Source organism: Leptonychotes weddellii, chromosome 4 (genome assembly GCF_054177405.1).
Source record: "Leptonychotes weddellii isolate Sample4059 chromosome 4, ASM5417740v2, whole genome shotgun sequence".
NCBI lineage: Eukaryota > Metazoa > Chordata > Mammalia > Carnivora > Phocidae > Leptonychotes > Leptonychotes weddellii.
In genome coordinates, this window is record NC_138372.1 from 95,451,639 (window position 1) to 95,463,828 (window position 12,190).

General features: G+C 46.1%; 2 protein-coding genes across 5 annotated transcripts in view; one reads left to right on the forward strand and one right to left on the reverse strand.

Annotated features, from left to right (window-relative positions):
- Window positions 1-3,550: 3,550 nt before the first annotated feature.
- Window positions 3,551-6,173, forward strand: PSMB4 (proteasome 20S subunit beta 4). The gene is made up of 7 exons (XM_006728375.3): window positions 3,551-3,736; window positions 3,963-4,169; window positions 4,446-4,592; window positions 4,771-4,852; window positions 5,231-5,347; window positions 5,554-5,642; window positions 6,054-6,173. The coding sequence occupies exons 1-7, from the start codon at window positions 3,597-3,599 to the stop codon at window positions 6,064-6,066; spliced, it is 795 nt and encodes a 264-aa protein (XP_006728438.1). The 5' UTR covers window positions 3,551-3,596; the 3' UTR covers window positions 6,067-6,173.
- An 813-nt stretch (window positions 6,174-6,986) lies between these two features.
- Window positions 6,987-12,190, reverse strand: part of POGZ (pogo transposable element derived with ZNF domain) — a 47,571-nt gene continuing 42,367 nt past the window's right edge. For all 4 annotated transcript variants that reach the window (XM_081815944.1, XM_081815943.1, XM_081815942.1 and 1 more), the window contains 5 exons: window positions 11,919-12,059; window positions 11,399-11,455; window positions 11,095-11,207; window positions 10,858-10,882; window positions 6,987-10,720 (listed from right to left, as the gene is read on the reverse strand). In XM_081815944.1, the coding sequence (XP_081672070.1) occupies window positions 9,049-10,720; window positions 10,858-10,882; window positions 11,095-11,207; window positions 11,399-11,455; window positions 11,919-12,059 (2,008 nt within the window). In that variant the 3' untranslated portion in view covers window positions 6,987-9,048. The remainder of the gene's footprint in view (window positions 10,721-10,857; window positions 10,883-11,094; window positions 11,208-11,398; window positions 11,456-11,918; window positions 12,060-12,190) is intronic.

Sequence of the window (12,190 nt, forward strand, 5' to 3'; positions counted from 1 at the left end):
TGCTGTAAGAGAGATACTATAGAAATGAATTATAGAAGATGAAAAATTGCAAAAATCCTCAGGGAAGACTCATAGAACAGTGCAGTCATGGACAAGCTGGATGCGCTTTCTTTCTCATCTCTCTGTTATATTCCCTGGGGCCAGGCCCTGAACAGATCAGGAAATGATCCTTAACTCTTTTGAAGGTTCAAATTCCATTTCTCCTAAAAAATAGAGTAGTAAAAATGTTTCTGAGGTGGTTATAATGATGTTTATTATTTTCCAATTTAGTCTAGTTTTATTTATTTTCTGAGACTTTCACAACATCCCCTATACCCAAGGATATCCTGACTGGTTTCAAAACCAGTCTGGGGATTGCTGACTTAAAAGCTCTAACTTTGGTGGGAGCTAAATGTTAATTAAACGCAAAGTAACAGCCAACCATAGAAAATTAGGCACACTTAAAAAATATTTTCCAGAGGGGAACCTGGGTGTTTCAGTCACTTGAGCATCTCTCTTTTTTTTTTTTTTTTGAGAGAGAGAATGAGAGAGAGAGCACGAGTGGGGAGGGTCAGAGGGAGAAGCAGCCTCCCCGCCGGAGCAGGGAGCCCGATGTGGGACTCGATCCCAGGACTCCAGGATCATGACCCAAGCCAAAGGCAGTCGCTTAATCAACTGAGCCACCCAGGCACCCGCTTGAACGTCTGACTCTTGATTTCGGCTTGAGTCATGACTTCAGTGTAGTGAGATCAAGTCCCATGTCTGGCTCCACGCTGGGCATGGAACCTGCTTAAGATTCTCTCTCTCCCTCTCCCCCTCTTCCCTCTCTTTTTTATTTTATTTTATTTTATTTATTTATTTATTTATTTGAGAGAGAATGAGAGACAGAGAGCATGAGAGGGAAGAGGGCAGAGGGAGAAGCACACCCCCCGCTGAGCGGGGAGCCCGATGCGGGACTCGATCCTGGGACTCCAGGCTCATGACCTGAGCCGAAGGCAGTCGCTTAACCAACTGAGCCACCCAGGCACCCCCCCCTTCCCTCTCTTAAAAAAAATTTTTTTCCCCCAGATTAATACCAGACTGCTTTAAAAAGAGAAGAAAGAAACTTCCTAATTTCCCTTGTTTTCAGTTTAATTTACGTCTTGTTTTCACCTCATAAGCAAAGACATGCTGGTCACCTTCTTTTGAATATTGTGTCATCAAATGTTGGTGGTTTGAGAGCCATTCTACTCTCAGGCTGGATGATTCCAGATCTTTTCACTTCTCTTCATTTAGACCCGTCTAATCTCTGGAACCGGTACTGGCCTTAGAAGAGCCTTATTCTGGGGACCTAAAAATGAGTGAGCCCAAAAACCAGCAACCCAGGAGGTCACTTCTAAACAGGGACATAGCCAGTTAATTGCTGATTGATTTAAAGTTCATATTATGAGGGCTCTGGTAGCTACAAATAACAAGGTATTCTTGTAGTTTTCGAGGAGTCCCAGTAAGCCATCATCCCACTAAGTGCCAGCTATTTGTCCAAGTAAAACTCTGAGTGGCCCAGGAGTCACCTGGAATGTAGGGTTTGGGGATGAGGTGGCTATTTTTAGAAAGGAAAGTATATTTTTCAAGACCAAAAGGTGATACAAAGGGTGTCAGTCGGGTGCCTCTAACACAAGATCTTGACCCTTCCCTTCCCAGGGTTTCATGACCTAGTAAAATATTTTGTTACTTAATTAGGTTAAAATTTCACGCACTGCTTTGGTTCAAATTGACTCAGGGAATTTTATTTTATTTTTAAGGATTTATTTATTTATTTGAGAGAGAGAGAGAGCGTGAGTGTGCACGAACAGGGGGAAGGGAAGAGAGAGGGAGAGAAGCCCACTCCCTGCTCAGTAGAGCACAAAGCCCAAGCGGGACTGGATCTCACCACCAGAGATCATGACCTAAGCCAAAATCAAGAGTCCCGGGCTCCACGGACTGAGCCACTCAGGCACTCCACTCAGGGAATTTTAAAAAATAAAATTGGGGGGCGCCTGGGTGGCTCAGTCATTAAGCGTCTGCCTTCGGCTCAGGTCATGATCCAGGGTCCTGGAATCCAGCCCCGAATCGGGCTCCCTGCTCCCGCGGGAAGCCTGCTTCTCCCTCTCCCACTCCCCCTGCTTGTGTTCCCTCTCTCGCTGTGTCTCTGTCAAATAAATAAATAAATAATCTGTAAAAAAACATGAAACAAAATTGATTTGGTTTCCCACTGTGTAAAAAATTCAAATTCAAGTTGTGTACCGAGTGATGAGGGAGCAGAAGGCTGGCTGAAGATAAAGCGTAAATTGACACCCTGCAACCTCCCCCCAGCCCCCACTCCTGGGTGGGACATGTAGGACATTCTTCCAGGAATCTCCTATCTTAATGTTAATGCCTTGCTAGAGGGGAAAAAACCACCTTAACTTGACAGTGGCAAGGCCTCCAGTATCTTGTAGGTCCTCCTTAGCATATGAATAAGTTCTCTCAAAACCTCCCTTTTTCCTTACCTCCCCTAACCTTATAGTATATAATCAGCCACCCCTCACAACCCCAGGGCAGCAGCTGTTTTTGCTCATGGGTCCTGTCCCTGTGCTTTAATAAAATCACCTTTTTGCACCAAAGACCTCTCAATTCTTCCTTGGCCATCAGCTTCGAACCCTAACGTCTTTCCCACATCAGGGAGGAGTGGCAAAGTAGTGGTTTTAGATTCACCAGTTTGATTCTAGACACTGCTTCCAGCGCCTGATACAGAACCACATCGGAACGGGAACTCCTGGAATTTAGTTTCACGCCCACAGTCAATGGAATTTTTCTGCTGCTCACGAGGAGGGCAAGAACACTGACAATAAGGGAACTTTCAGACATCTGTCCAGGGTCCCATAGAGTGTGATCCACCTGGGATACCATACACCCCAGGGCATGCACATCTGTATGATTAAAAGATTCTCCTATATTTATCAGAGAACAAGCACGGGGAGCAGCAGGCAGACGGAGAAGCAGGCTCCCTTTAATGGAGGACTTGATCCCAGAATCCTGGGATCATGACCTGAGCTGAAGGCAGACGCTTAACCCACTGAGCCACCCAGACGTCCCTATATGATTCCTTTTTAAATCTGGGCTTGAAGACTCAGATCTTTACTTGCTGTGTGGTCAGGTACATAACTACGCCACAAGCCTTATTTATAAAATAGGTCGAATAATGCCTGCCATACAGGACTGCTTTGAGAAGTACAGACGTAAGCGATCCTGGTTCACTGTCAGTTTCACGTGGGGCTTTTTGATAAAGATCCAAAAAAGGACACGAGAATTTCTGCCTCCACAGTGTCTTGAAGTGGCTCCCCATACCCACCTCCCAATCAACCTCCCTTCCTTGAACTTGTGCGTCAGAACACTCTGATCTAGTCCAGCCTCTACTGCGATGCGGCCAAGCGCTGCGACGCCAGAAAATTCCAACTCTCAGGGTCTCTGCCACCAACCACGAGTATGCTTACGGTCCGCTGTGACCTCATCAACATGGCTGCTGGAAGCGGCTGGCAGGAAGAAGGTGTGGCCACCGAAGGGTCACTTCCGCTTCCGTTGGCGCATGCGTTATCATTTCTTCTGCCACCGTGACTAAGATGGAAGCGTTTTTGGAGTCGCGGTCCAGACTTTGGGCCGGAGGTCCGGCTCCCGGGCAGTTTTACCACATCCCGCCTACTCCTGGTGCCTCCGTGGAGCCGGCGTCCGCGCCCTACGGGGGTCCGATTACACACACGCAGTAAGTTCTCGGCGTCTTAGCCTGCGCAGGGGGCGGGACGGGGAGGCCTGGAAGGGCCGGTCGGTTCTGAGGAAACCGGGGAAGGCGAGGTGCGGACCACGGGGCCGAGAGTCCCGAAGAGTGAAAGGAGACATGGAAAATCAGAAGCGGAACCCACTGCGTGGAAGAGAGCTCAGGCTCTTCTCCTGTGCCTCTCCCCTCGCCAGACCTCTCTCCCTCTGTCTAGGAACCCCATGGTGACCGGGACCTCGGTCCTGGGCGTTAAGTTTGAGGGTGGAGTGGTGATTGCGGCAGACATGCTGGGCTCCTACGGCTCCTTGGCTCGTTTCCGCAACATCTCTCGCATTATGCGAGTCAACGACAGCACCATGCTGGGTGCTTCCGGAGACTACGCAGATTTCCAGTATTTGAAGCAAGTTCTCGGCCAGATGGTGTAAGTTATCTGGAGAATAGGGGATAGATCCCAGGTGGGGAGAGGAAGTCACTGTTTTTGTCTTTAAATCCCCTTAGAAGTTCTAGAGTGGAGGACTTTGAGGCTGCAGCAGAGGACAGAAAAATTGTTGGGGGTGGAAGATGAGAGTGTTTGCAATACATAGTTTTCGGCGTTAGGGGGTGTAAAATAGGGAAGATTATGGTAACTTCTTTTGCGGGGTGGGTGGAATTCCCGACTTCCATTCTTTCCTTTTTCTCATGACCAATTCCTTTTAAGGATTGATGAAGAGCTGTTGGGAGATGGACACAGCTATAGTCCTAGAGCTATTCATTCATGGCTGACCAGGGCCATGTACAGCCGCCGCTCCAAGATGAACCCCCTGTGGAACACCATGGTCATTGGAGGCTATGCTGATGGAGAGAGGTTGACTTGACGTAACTTAATTTCCCCAACTACCCAACCTCTGGTGTCTGTGTAGTGTTTTATCTCTTCCTCTGAGTGAATGCCACTTCTCAGACCCCATGGCCCCATCTTGCAGCTAAGATACCTAAGAAAACCTAAGATGAAATGAATTCTTTGACCTGTTGTGTTGTCCTGTTAGCTTCCTTGGTTATGTGGACATGCTTGGTGTCGCTTATGAAGCCCCTTCACTGGCCACTGGTTATGGTGCATACTTGGCTCAGGTACGTGCATGAGAGGGGAGGGAAGACAAGGCAGTGGGGGCTAGTTGTCATCTGCTTGTTCTTCCCTTGAAATTCCAACGTGAGGACTAGGCTAGGATCCCTACTGCTGGGCAGATGGCTTTCTTTGTAGTCTGGAGGCTATACGTGTTGGCACTTATATTCTGATGACAAAGTGGTATGTCAGATTCAGTAGACATGTGCAAAGAGGGATGCCCTAGAATTTACCCTTCAAGTTGGTGTTAGCACAGGTAAGCAGAATTCAGTGTGGTGAGGCAGTAGGTGGATTGTCGTCTTTTTTTTTTAATCATTTATGCTGTGGATTTGGGACCAACAGGTGTTCAGCCCCTGGTATCTCCCATGTTCTTCCCATTTCCCTAGCCTCTACTGCGAGAAGTTCTGGAGAAGCAGCCAGTCCTGAGCCAGACTGAGGCCCGAGAGCTAGTGGAACGCTGCATGCGAGTGCTGTATTATCGAGATGCCCGTTCTTATAACCGGGTGAGGAGGGATATGAGTAATAAAGAAATGGGACTCTAACTGGTGGGCTCTGGATAGTTGTAATACCTGGGTCTTCGCTTTTGAAGAACAGATGACCAAATTTCCTTTTTTCAGATTGGGGAAGATCCCTAACTTGACCTTTGAGTAGGTCTCAGGGACTTCATGGGGTGGGGGGTAGAATTTTCATTGGGAACTCTTTCTTTCAGTTTCAAATCGCCACGGTCACCGAAAAAGGTGTTGAAATTGAGGGACCACTGTCTGCAGAGACTAACTGGGAGATTGCTCACATGATCAGGTGATTGAAATTAAAATTACAGAATTAAAAATAAGTGGTAGAGGGCGCCTGGGTGGCTCAGATGGTTGGGCGTCTGCCTTCGGCTCAGGTCATGATCCCAGGGTCCTGGGATCGAGTCCCACATCGGGCTCCCTGCTCCTTGGGAGCCTGCTTCTCCCTCTGCCTCTCTCTCTCTGTCTCTCATGAATAAATAAAAAAATAAAATCTTAAAAAAAAAAAAAAAAAAAAAAAAAATAAGTGGTAGAACAGTTGGGAGGCCCGTTGGCTTGTACTAAGCTGGGTTTTTCTGGAGGTCTCAACCAAAAGAATTCTTTGGGTTGAGAGGGTTTTGGTTGGAGGATAGAGTTGCATTTAGGAATTAATTCCTCCCTCGATGGCGTCACAGTTTTATTATGCTCTCTTCCTTTTTAGTGGCTTTGAATGAAATACAGATGCATTATCCAGAACTGCAGTTGTACCCTTCTTCTAACTTTGAACTTGGCTGGTTCAGAGGTATACTTTTCTATTGTAAAATAAATCAGTCCTTTGAAATGCTTGCTGAGTGGTTTTATTGTCTAAGTCACACCAGGAGTGAAGGTGTGAAATACTGCCACATGCCATCTCCCTCCCTGCTGACAGAACCCTCGGCTCTTGATTCTTACAGCAAATATAGGATTTTCTGCATGACGGTACAGGAGATGCACCACTGTCATTTGGGCCTGTACTAGAAAACCGCTTCGTAGAGAGGCCAGGCTTAAGCTTTGTGGGGTAACAAAGTGCTTAACATTTTTCTTCAACGTTTCCACCCATGTGCTAGATTCTTAAAGATTTTCTGGTTTAATGTTGGCTGCAAATGTGATTTTAGTTAAAACAGCATTTCAAAGATGGAAATGTAGCATCTAATAAAGCTGCTCTGGGTAAGCTTCAATCCCTCACCCATGCCACCTCCTCACCCTTAATTAATACTAAGTAACTTCAACATTTAACTTAAATGTTTATTGTCCATATCTAGTATCAGAAAACCTCTTAAAATTACTATGTGTTCATTTAAAAGTCCTAAGTTTAGCTGTGAGTCAAATCACTTGGGGCATTAGCCAAAATTCTCCCAAAATGGTGTTAAACCTGAACTTGAAAAATGAACACCCTAGGTGATTCAGATGCACATCCTCTCTAAACTGCTTTGAGAAACTAGTGTAGGCAGCAAACTGAAAACTGCAGAAGTTTAGTGAGGTGAGAGCGCTGACGGGGAGATCAAAATATCCCTCCATTTTATCCATGTTACAACAAAACTAGTAAATGAAAAGTAAAAAGAAACCATGAGTTTTCTATTTCAGTCTTCCACATACTCAGTCTCAACACAGAAAGTAGTCAATAAATACTTGTTTATTGATTAAACTGAATTATAAAAAAAACAAAACAAAAAAAACTTCCTTCTATTACTAAGCCATGCGGGTGGAATCCACAAAGATAACTTCCTGGCCAAACCCAGCTGATCCACTGTTGGTGTTATGGTCTTAAAAAAATTACCCATCAAGAAAGTCATATAGTATGCAGAGGCCAGGAACCCAGCTCTGCTGAGGCTGGGGCTGCTGTGGAGACTACCAAAGAGAAGGATTAGGTCATTGTAGATAGTTGACCATAGTTCTTGAACTTTCTCAAAGGCAAAGGGTTGACTTCAAAGTCCGTATTTGTCAAAATGGCATCAGGCAAAAAAGCTGGGGAAGAGAAGCCCAAGAGAAGATGGATCCTCAGTTCACTTTTCAGATGCCATGGGTTCATGAAGCTGGCCAAACTGTTTATGGGCGGGATCACTCCAGTTCACTATATTATAGTGTGCTGGGGGTTAAGAAACCAAAAAATGGAGGTGAGGAGAAACAGGGTAGTAACAAATGTCACACCCGTACCACCAGGCCCATCACATCTTGAGCATGTCCCAGTCTGTGAAAGCCTACTAAAATAGGGTTACCTAGAAAAAAAACCACATTGTTTATAAATCCATTTCCCCTCATTTTATTAAATGTTCCACTTATGTACATTTTAAAGATGAACCATTTACAAGCCTATTGCAGGCTGCCTCCTTAGCTCCCAGGAGGGACATGTTGCTGAAAGCCTTGGGATGGACAGAAGGTTTAGCTGTGGGAAAGCTGGACTTGGGTTTTTGTTCCTTTTCTCTGTATGATACAGTACATTTCAGTTTATAACCATGAGTACATACAGTTAAAAAAAATCCCTCATGCAAATCGTAGAAAAATTCTTTCCTTGAAGCTGGCAGTGAAAAATAAAGATTCATGTCTTTTTCTTTGTGCACACCCCTGTGTGTTTCTTCTTCAGGTCACATTGTTCTCTAAGCATTAAGAGAAATAAGGAAAGCCACAGGGTAAGCAGGATTTCAACAAGTGGTCTGTCTTGTTTTTAAAGTTCAACACTTCTTGCACAATTAGCTCCTGGCTGTAGGACATGTGATCTCTTGAACAGGCATGCTGTCCACTTAATATGATGAAGACCCATACACTGGGAATGGCTTCCACCCTAACACTGTGATCACCTCAGTACCTCTTGCTTGCTAATGACACATGTATGATTCTTTGTCCAGAGTGATGGTGTGAGCATGGGAAAAGGGGTAAGGATCCCAAGTGCAAAGAATATTGGTTTTGTCATGTTTTTGTTGGAGGGAGGGTGGTGAGGAAAAACAAATCTAATTCATCATTCTGGATGAGAGGTGATTTCATGCATTTTTAAAGCCACAATTTTGTATCTCAGAGTTGCTGGAGAAATCAACATCTCTGGAGAGGGAAGGAAGGAAAGGAGAAGGAAGAGAGTTCAGTGGGGTTTTTTTTTCCATTTTCATTTTTATATAAAAGTGTTAAGACCACAATGAAAAAAGTTTTTTTTATCCATATATATAATAAACCAGAGTTTGTGAGCTACATATTTTTGTCTTTCCCATCTTCAGAAATGTTCTCACATTGACAATGGTTGGATAGCATCATGCCCAAAGACATTGCCACACAGTAAAACAAACAAAAAAAAATCCAGATGTACTATGATACAATTGAGGTAAAAGGGGAAACAAAAAATTTAACATTCGCCCACGAAGAATTTTTTTTTTCTTTTTCTTGATTTTGTCAGAAAAATACCAAACACAGTGATTTAAATTTAAAAAAAAAAAAAAGTCACGAAAACCTGTTTTTAGCAGAAGTGAACGACCAATGGGCCAGCTCTTGGCTCAGACGGGATCACTACTGGTATTCCTAATAATCCACAAATCCACAGGGAAACAGAAGTCACCATCGGGGGGAGTGGTGGCATAAAATTAAAAAATATAAACCAAATACCCGACCTGGCATATCCCCTTTCCCCGAAATCCCCCTACCCTCCCCTTCACACTTTCCCACCCCCACTCCACACCCGCTCATGACCCCAACACTCAAATCTCCATCAGATCTAGGTCAGCTTCTTCAAAGCCATAAAAGGACTCGGTCTCGCTTTCACCCTCAAAGAGCTGGTGAAGGCTTTCAGGCTCAATTGTCTCTTCAGGAGATGACCTGGGTCGGGGAGTGGAAGCTGAGGGCTCCTCAGACTGTTCCCCACTCAGCTTCAGCTGCTCCTCTAGGGAGGCAATGAGCTCCTCCTGCATGTCAGCATTTCTCGTGGGTGAGTGAATGTTGCCATCAGGGCCAGGCAGAACACTAGCCACAAGGAAGGACCGCTGCACCAGCTCTGGACAGTCCCCAATGACGCCCAGCACCTCGGCCAGCCAGACCAGCACCAGTTGAAGCAGGACATCAGAATCACACGCGGTATCTGCCATTTCCCGAGCCTGCTCCTTCCACTTTTTGTGTAGGAAGTTCTTGACAGTTCGTTTGATGCATACATCTAACGGCTGGATTTTGGAGCTACAGCCTGCGGGGACCACCGCAGGCAAGGTGCTAGAGGCACTAAGCATAGCCAGCACCTCTTCGGACAAGTGAGTGCGATGACAGTCCATCACAAGCATGCCTTTGCTGCGCTGGCAAGCGGTGTGCTTCTGCCACACTCGGGCTGACCACAGCTCCATGATCTCGTCATCACTGTAGCCACTCTCCTTCGCCTCTAGCAATATAGAGTCTGGCACATTAGCAGGTTGATCCATTTGTCCTCGGTAGAAAACCAGGGTGGGGAGGACAGTGCCATCTGCTAGAATGGCCAGCACCACGTCACACCAAGGTTCCCCTGTGCCCACTGTCTGCAGGGCATTCTCTTTACGGTCATCACTGCTCAGCACCTCTGTATCCAGGAACAAGGAGATCTCATCAATAGCCACAATCATGGACAAGGGTAAGTCCTGGTTGTGAATCTGTCGTTGTACGAATTCAATGAAGAGTCCTGCATTCTCTGCCACATCCTTAGGTAGGGTGTGGGCCACAGCTCGTCGGGCATGGGGAGTCAGGTGGTGCCGGAGCATGAAACGCACAGCCCACTCATAAGAGATCTTAAACCCCCCCTCCAAAGAACGTCCTATTTTGGTGGCCTTCTGGAACAAGGTCTCCTCATTCACAGGTAGCTGTTGCTCTCGCTGGGTTAGGACCCACTCAGCCAGCTTCTCTTCTGCTTCTAAGCTCAGATATTTGCCCTCCAGATTCTCCCCCTGGGAGGCCTGGAAGCGCCGAAGCCAACGCCGGATCCGTCGTTGGGGATTTCGGAAGTGTTCAGCGGCCTGTTCTGTATTGCAGCACAGGGCAAACAGTACCACTCGAAGCTTCTTCACAGACAGCTGCTCCTTCTTGCCAACCCCACTGCCACTACCACCCCCTGTTGCCTGCTCAGGCTCCTGGATGACTGGGCTCCCTTCATCCTGGTCATCAACATTCAGACATTCGGCTCCCTCTGCAGCCAAGGGTGGAAGGGCTAAAGGCTGGGGGTGGGTTGGGGTTGGTGGTGGGGTTGCGGTTGAGGCTGGTGACGGGAGTGCTTGGGCCATAGGAGTTGGAAGCTCTTCAGGCTCAGCTGGGGTGGCCCCCGCAGATTTCACAGTGGCAGTTTTATTAGAGGGGAAGGCAGGAAGCGGATATATATTCTTCAAGCCCCGGTCATGCACTCGGTCACGAGTGTGGCCATGTCTAAAGGGTTAGCAAAGAGAGGAAAAGAAAGCTCAGTTAAACCAGGAAAATGAATTACTATTAGTAGCAGCGATAATAATAAAAGATGAAAACACACTGAAAATAGAAATTAAACCATGAAGTGAGATTCCTGTTACCTTGAGTGAGACATCCAAGTGAGTCCTATAGGAAATGAGACAATAAAGAAATGTTAACTCAAAGAAACAAGCCCTCCAGTCTTATATGAATGTCAGCCTGGAATGCTTCCAATTTGGTGATGTCTATCTGAACAGTGGACGAGCTAGCCCAGGTAGAGAGGCTCCTGACTCATGGTAGGACTTATATCCTTATTTTCTTTTTTTGTTGTCCCACTAACTCCCATCTCTACTACTTACCCCGTGGCAGGATGCTGCTGGATCTGTGAGAGGGGTTGAATACCAAATGCTTGGCCATGGCATCTCCCACAGAGGTAACAAAGGTACATGAAGTGCAAGCCAGCTTGATTCCACTAAGAAAAAGAATCAAGAGTATATTAAACAAATGTATCAGTGACACTAGGGATAAAATCTGAGGTCTAATAAAGAGAGTATCCTTTCTCCTCTTTCTCAAATTAATTCACATACCCCTCCCTAAGTTACTTAAAAGGATTTAATGTAAGAACGTGAAAAATTAAGAGACCATCACTAAGTTTTCCCTTACCTCACAGAATTTTTAAACAAAGCCAAATACTTGGGGCTCTTGCGTGGAACATGATTGCTGAGAAAGACAAAGAAAAAACAGCATGAGTTAGGGGGTTCTGATCATTAACCAAGAGATCTTGGTCTCTGACAATGCCCCAACAAAAGAGATGCCACTTTAATCCATCCTCACCTCAACCCAAGCCAGTTTTCCTGTCATATTAATATTCCCTATGAGTATGCACATGAATCACCAGGATAGCTATTAAAACACACATTCTGATTGAGTAGCCTGGGGTTGGGGAGCGGAGGCTGAATTTCTAACAAGCTCCCATCTACTGCTGCTGGTCTTTGGGCCACACTCTGAGTAGCAAGGTCCTACAAAATCAGAGCACAGACCATCAAAGCCAAATGAACATGGGTTTGACTCTTACCCTGCTAGGAGAGATGGACAAACAGCTCTAAGAGTTGAAGGAGGGAATGAAATGAGTTCTGGAGAATCTGAACTTCCAGATAAGATCACTGGTTTAACAGAGACTTACTTGATCATGTGGTTGGCATAGGCTCGAGAGCAGCAGGTGCTATAGCGACAGAGAGAGCAGTGAACATAAGTAGGGAAATGATTAGGGAAATCCGGGATCTCAAAGCTGCACTCCAGGCACGTCTGCCGGCCCATGACACTCCTGTCAAGAAACAAAGAAATTTCTTGTTAACGCCCCAGGAGTCCTCAAACTGGGGGGGCTTCAGACAACAGATCCTGCTAAAAGGCTACTAGATTACACTGGCTATAGGAGTCGTCGTGCCCACCCGACCC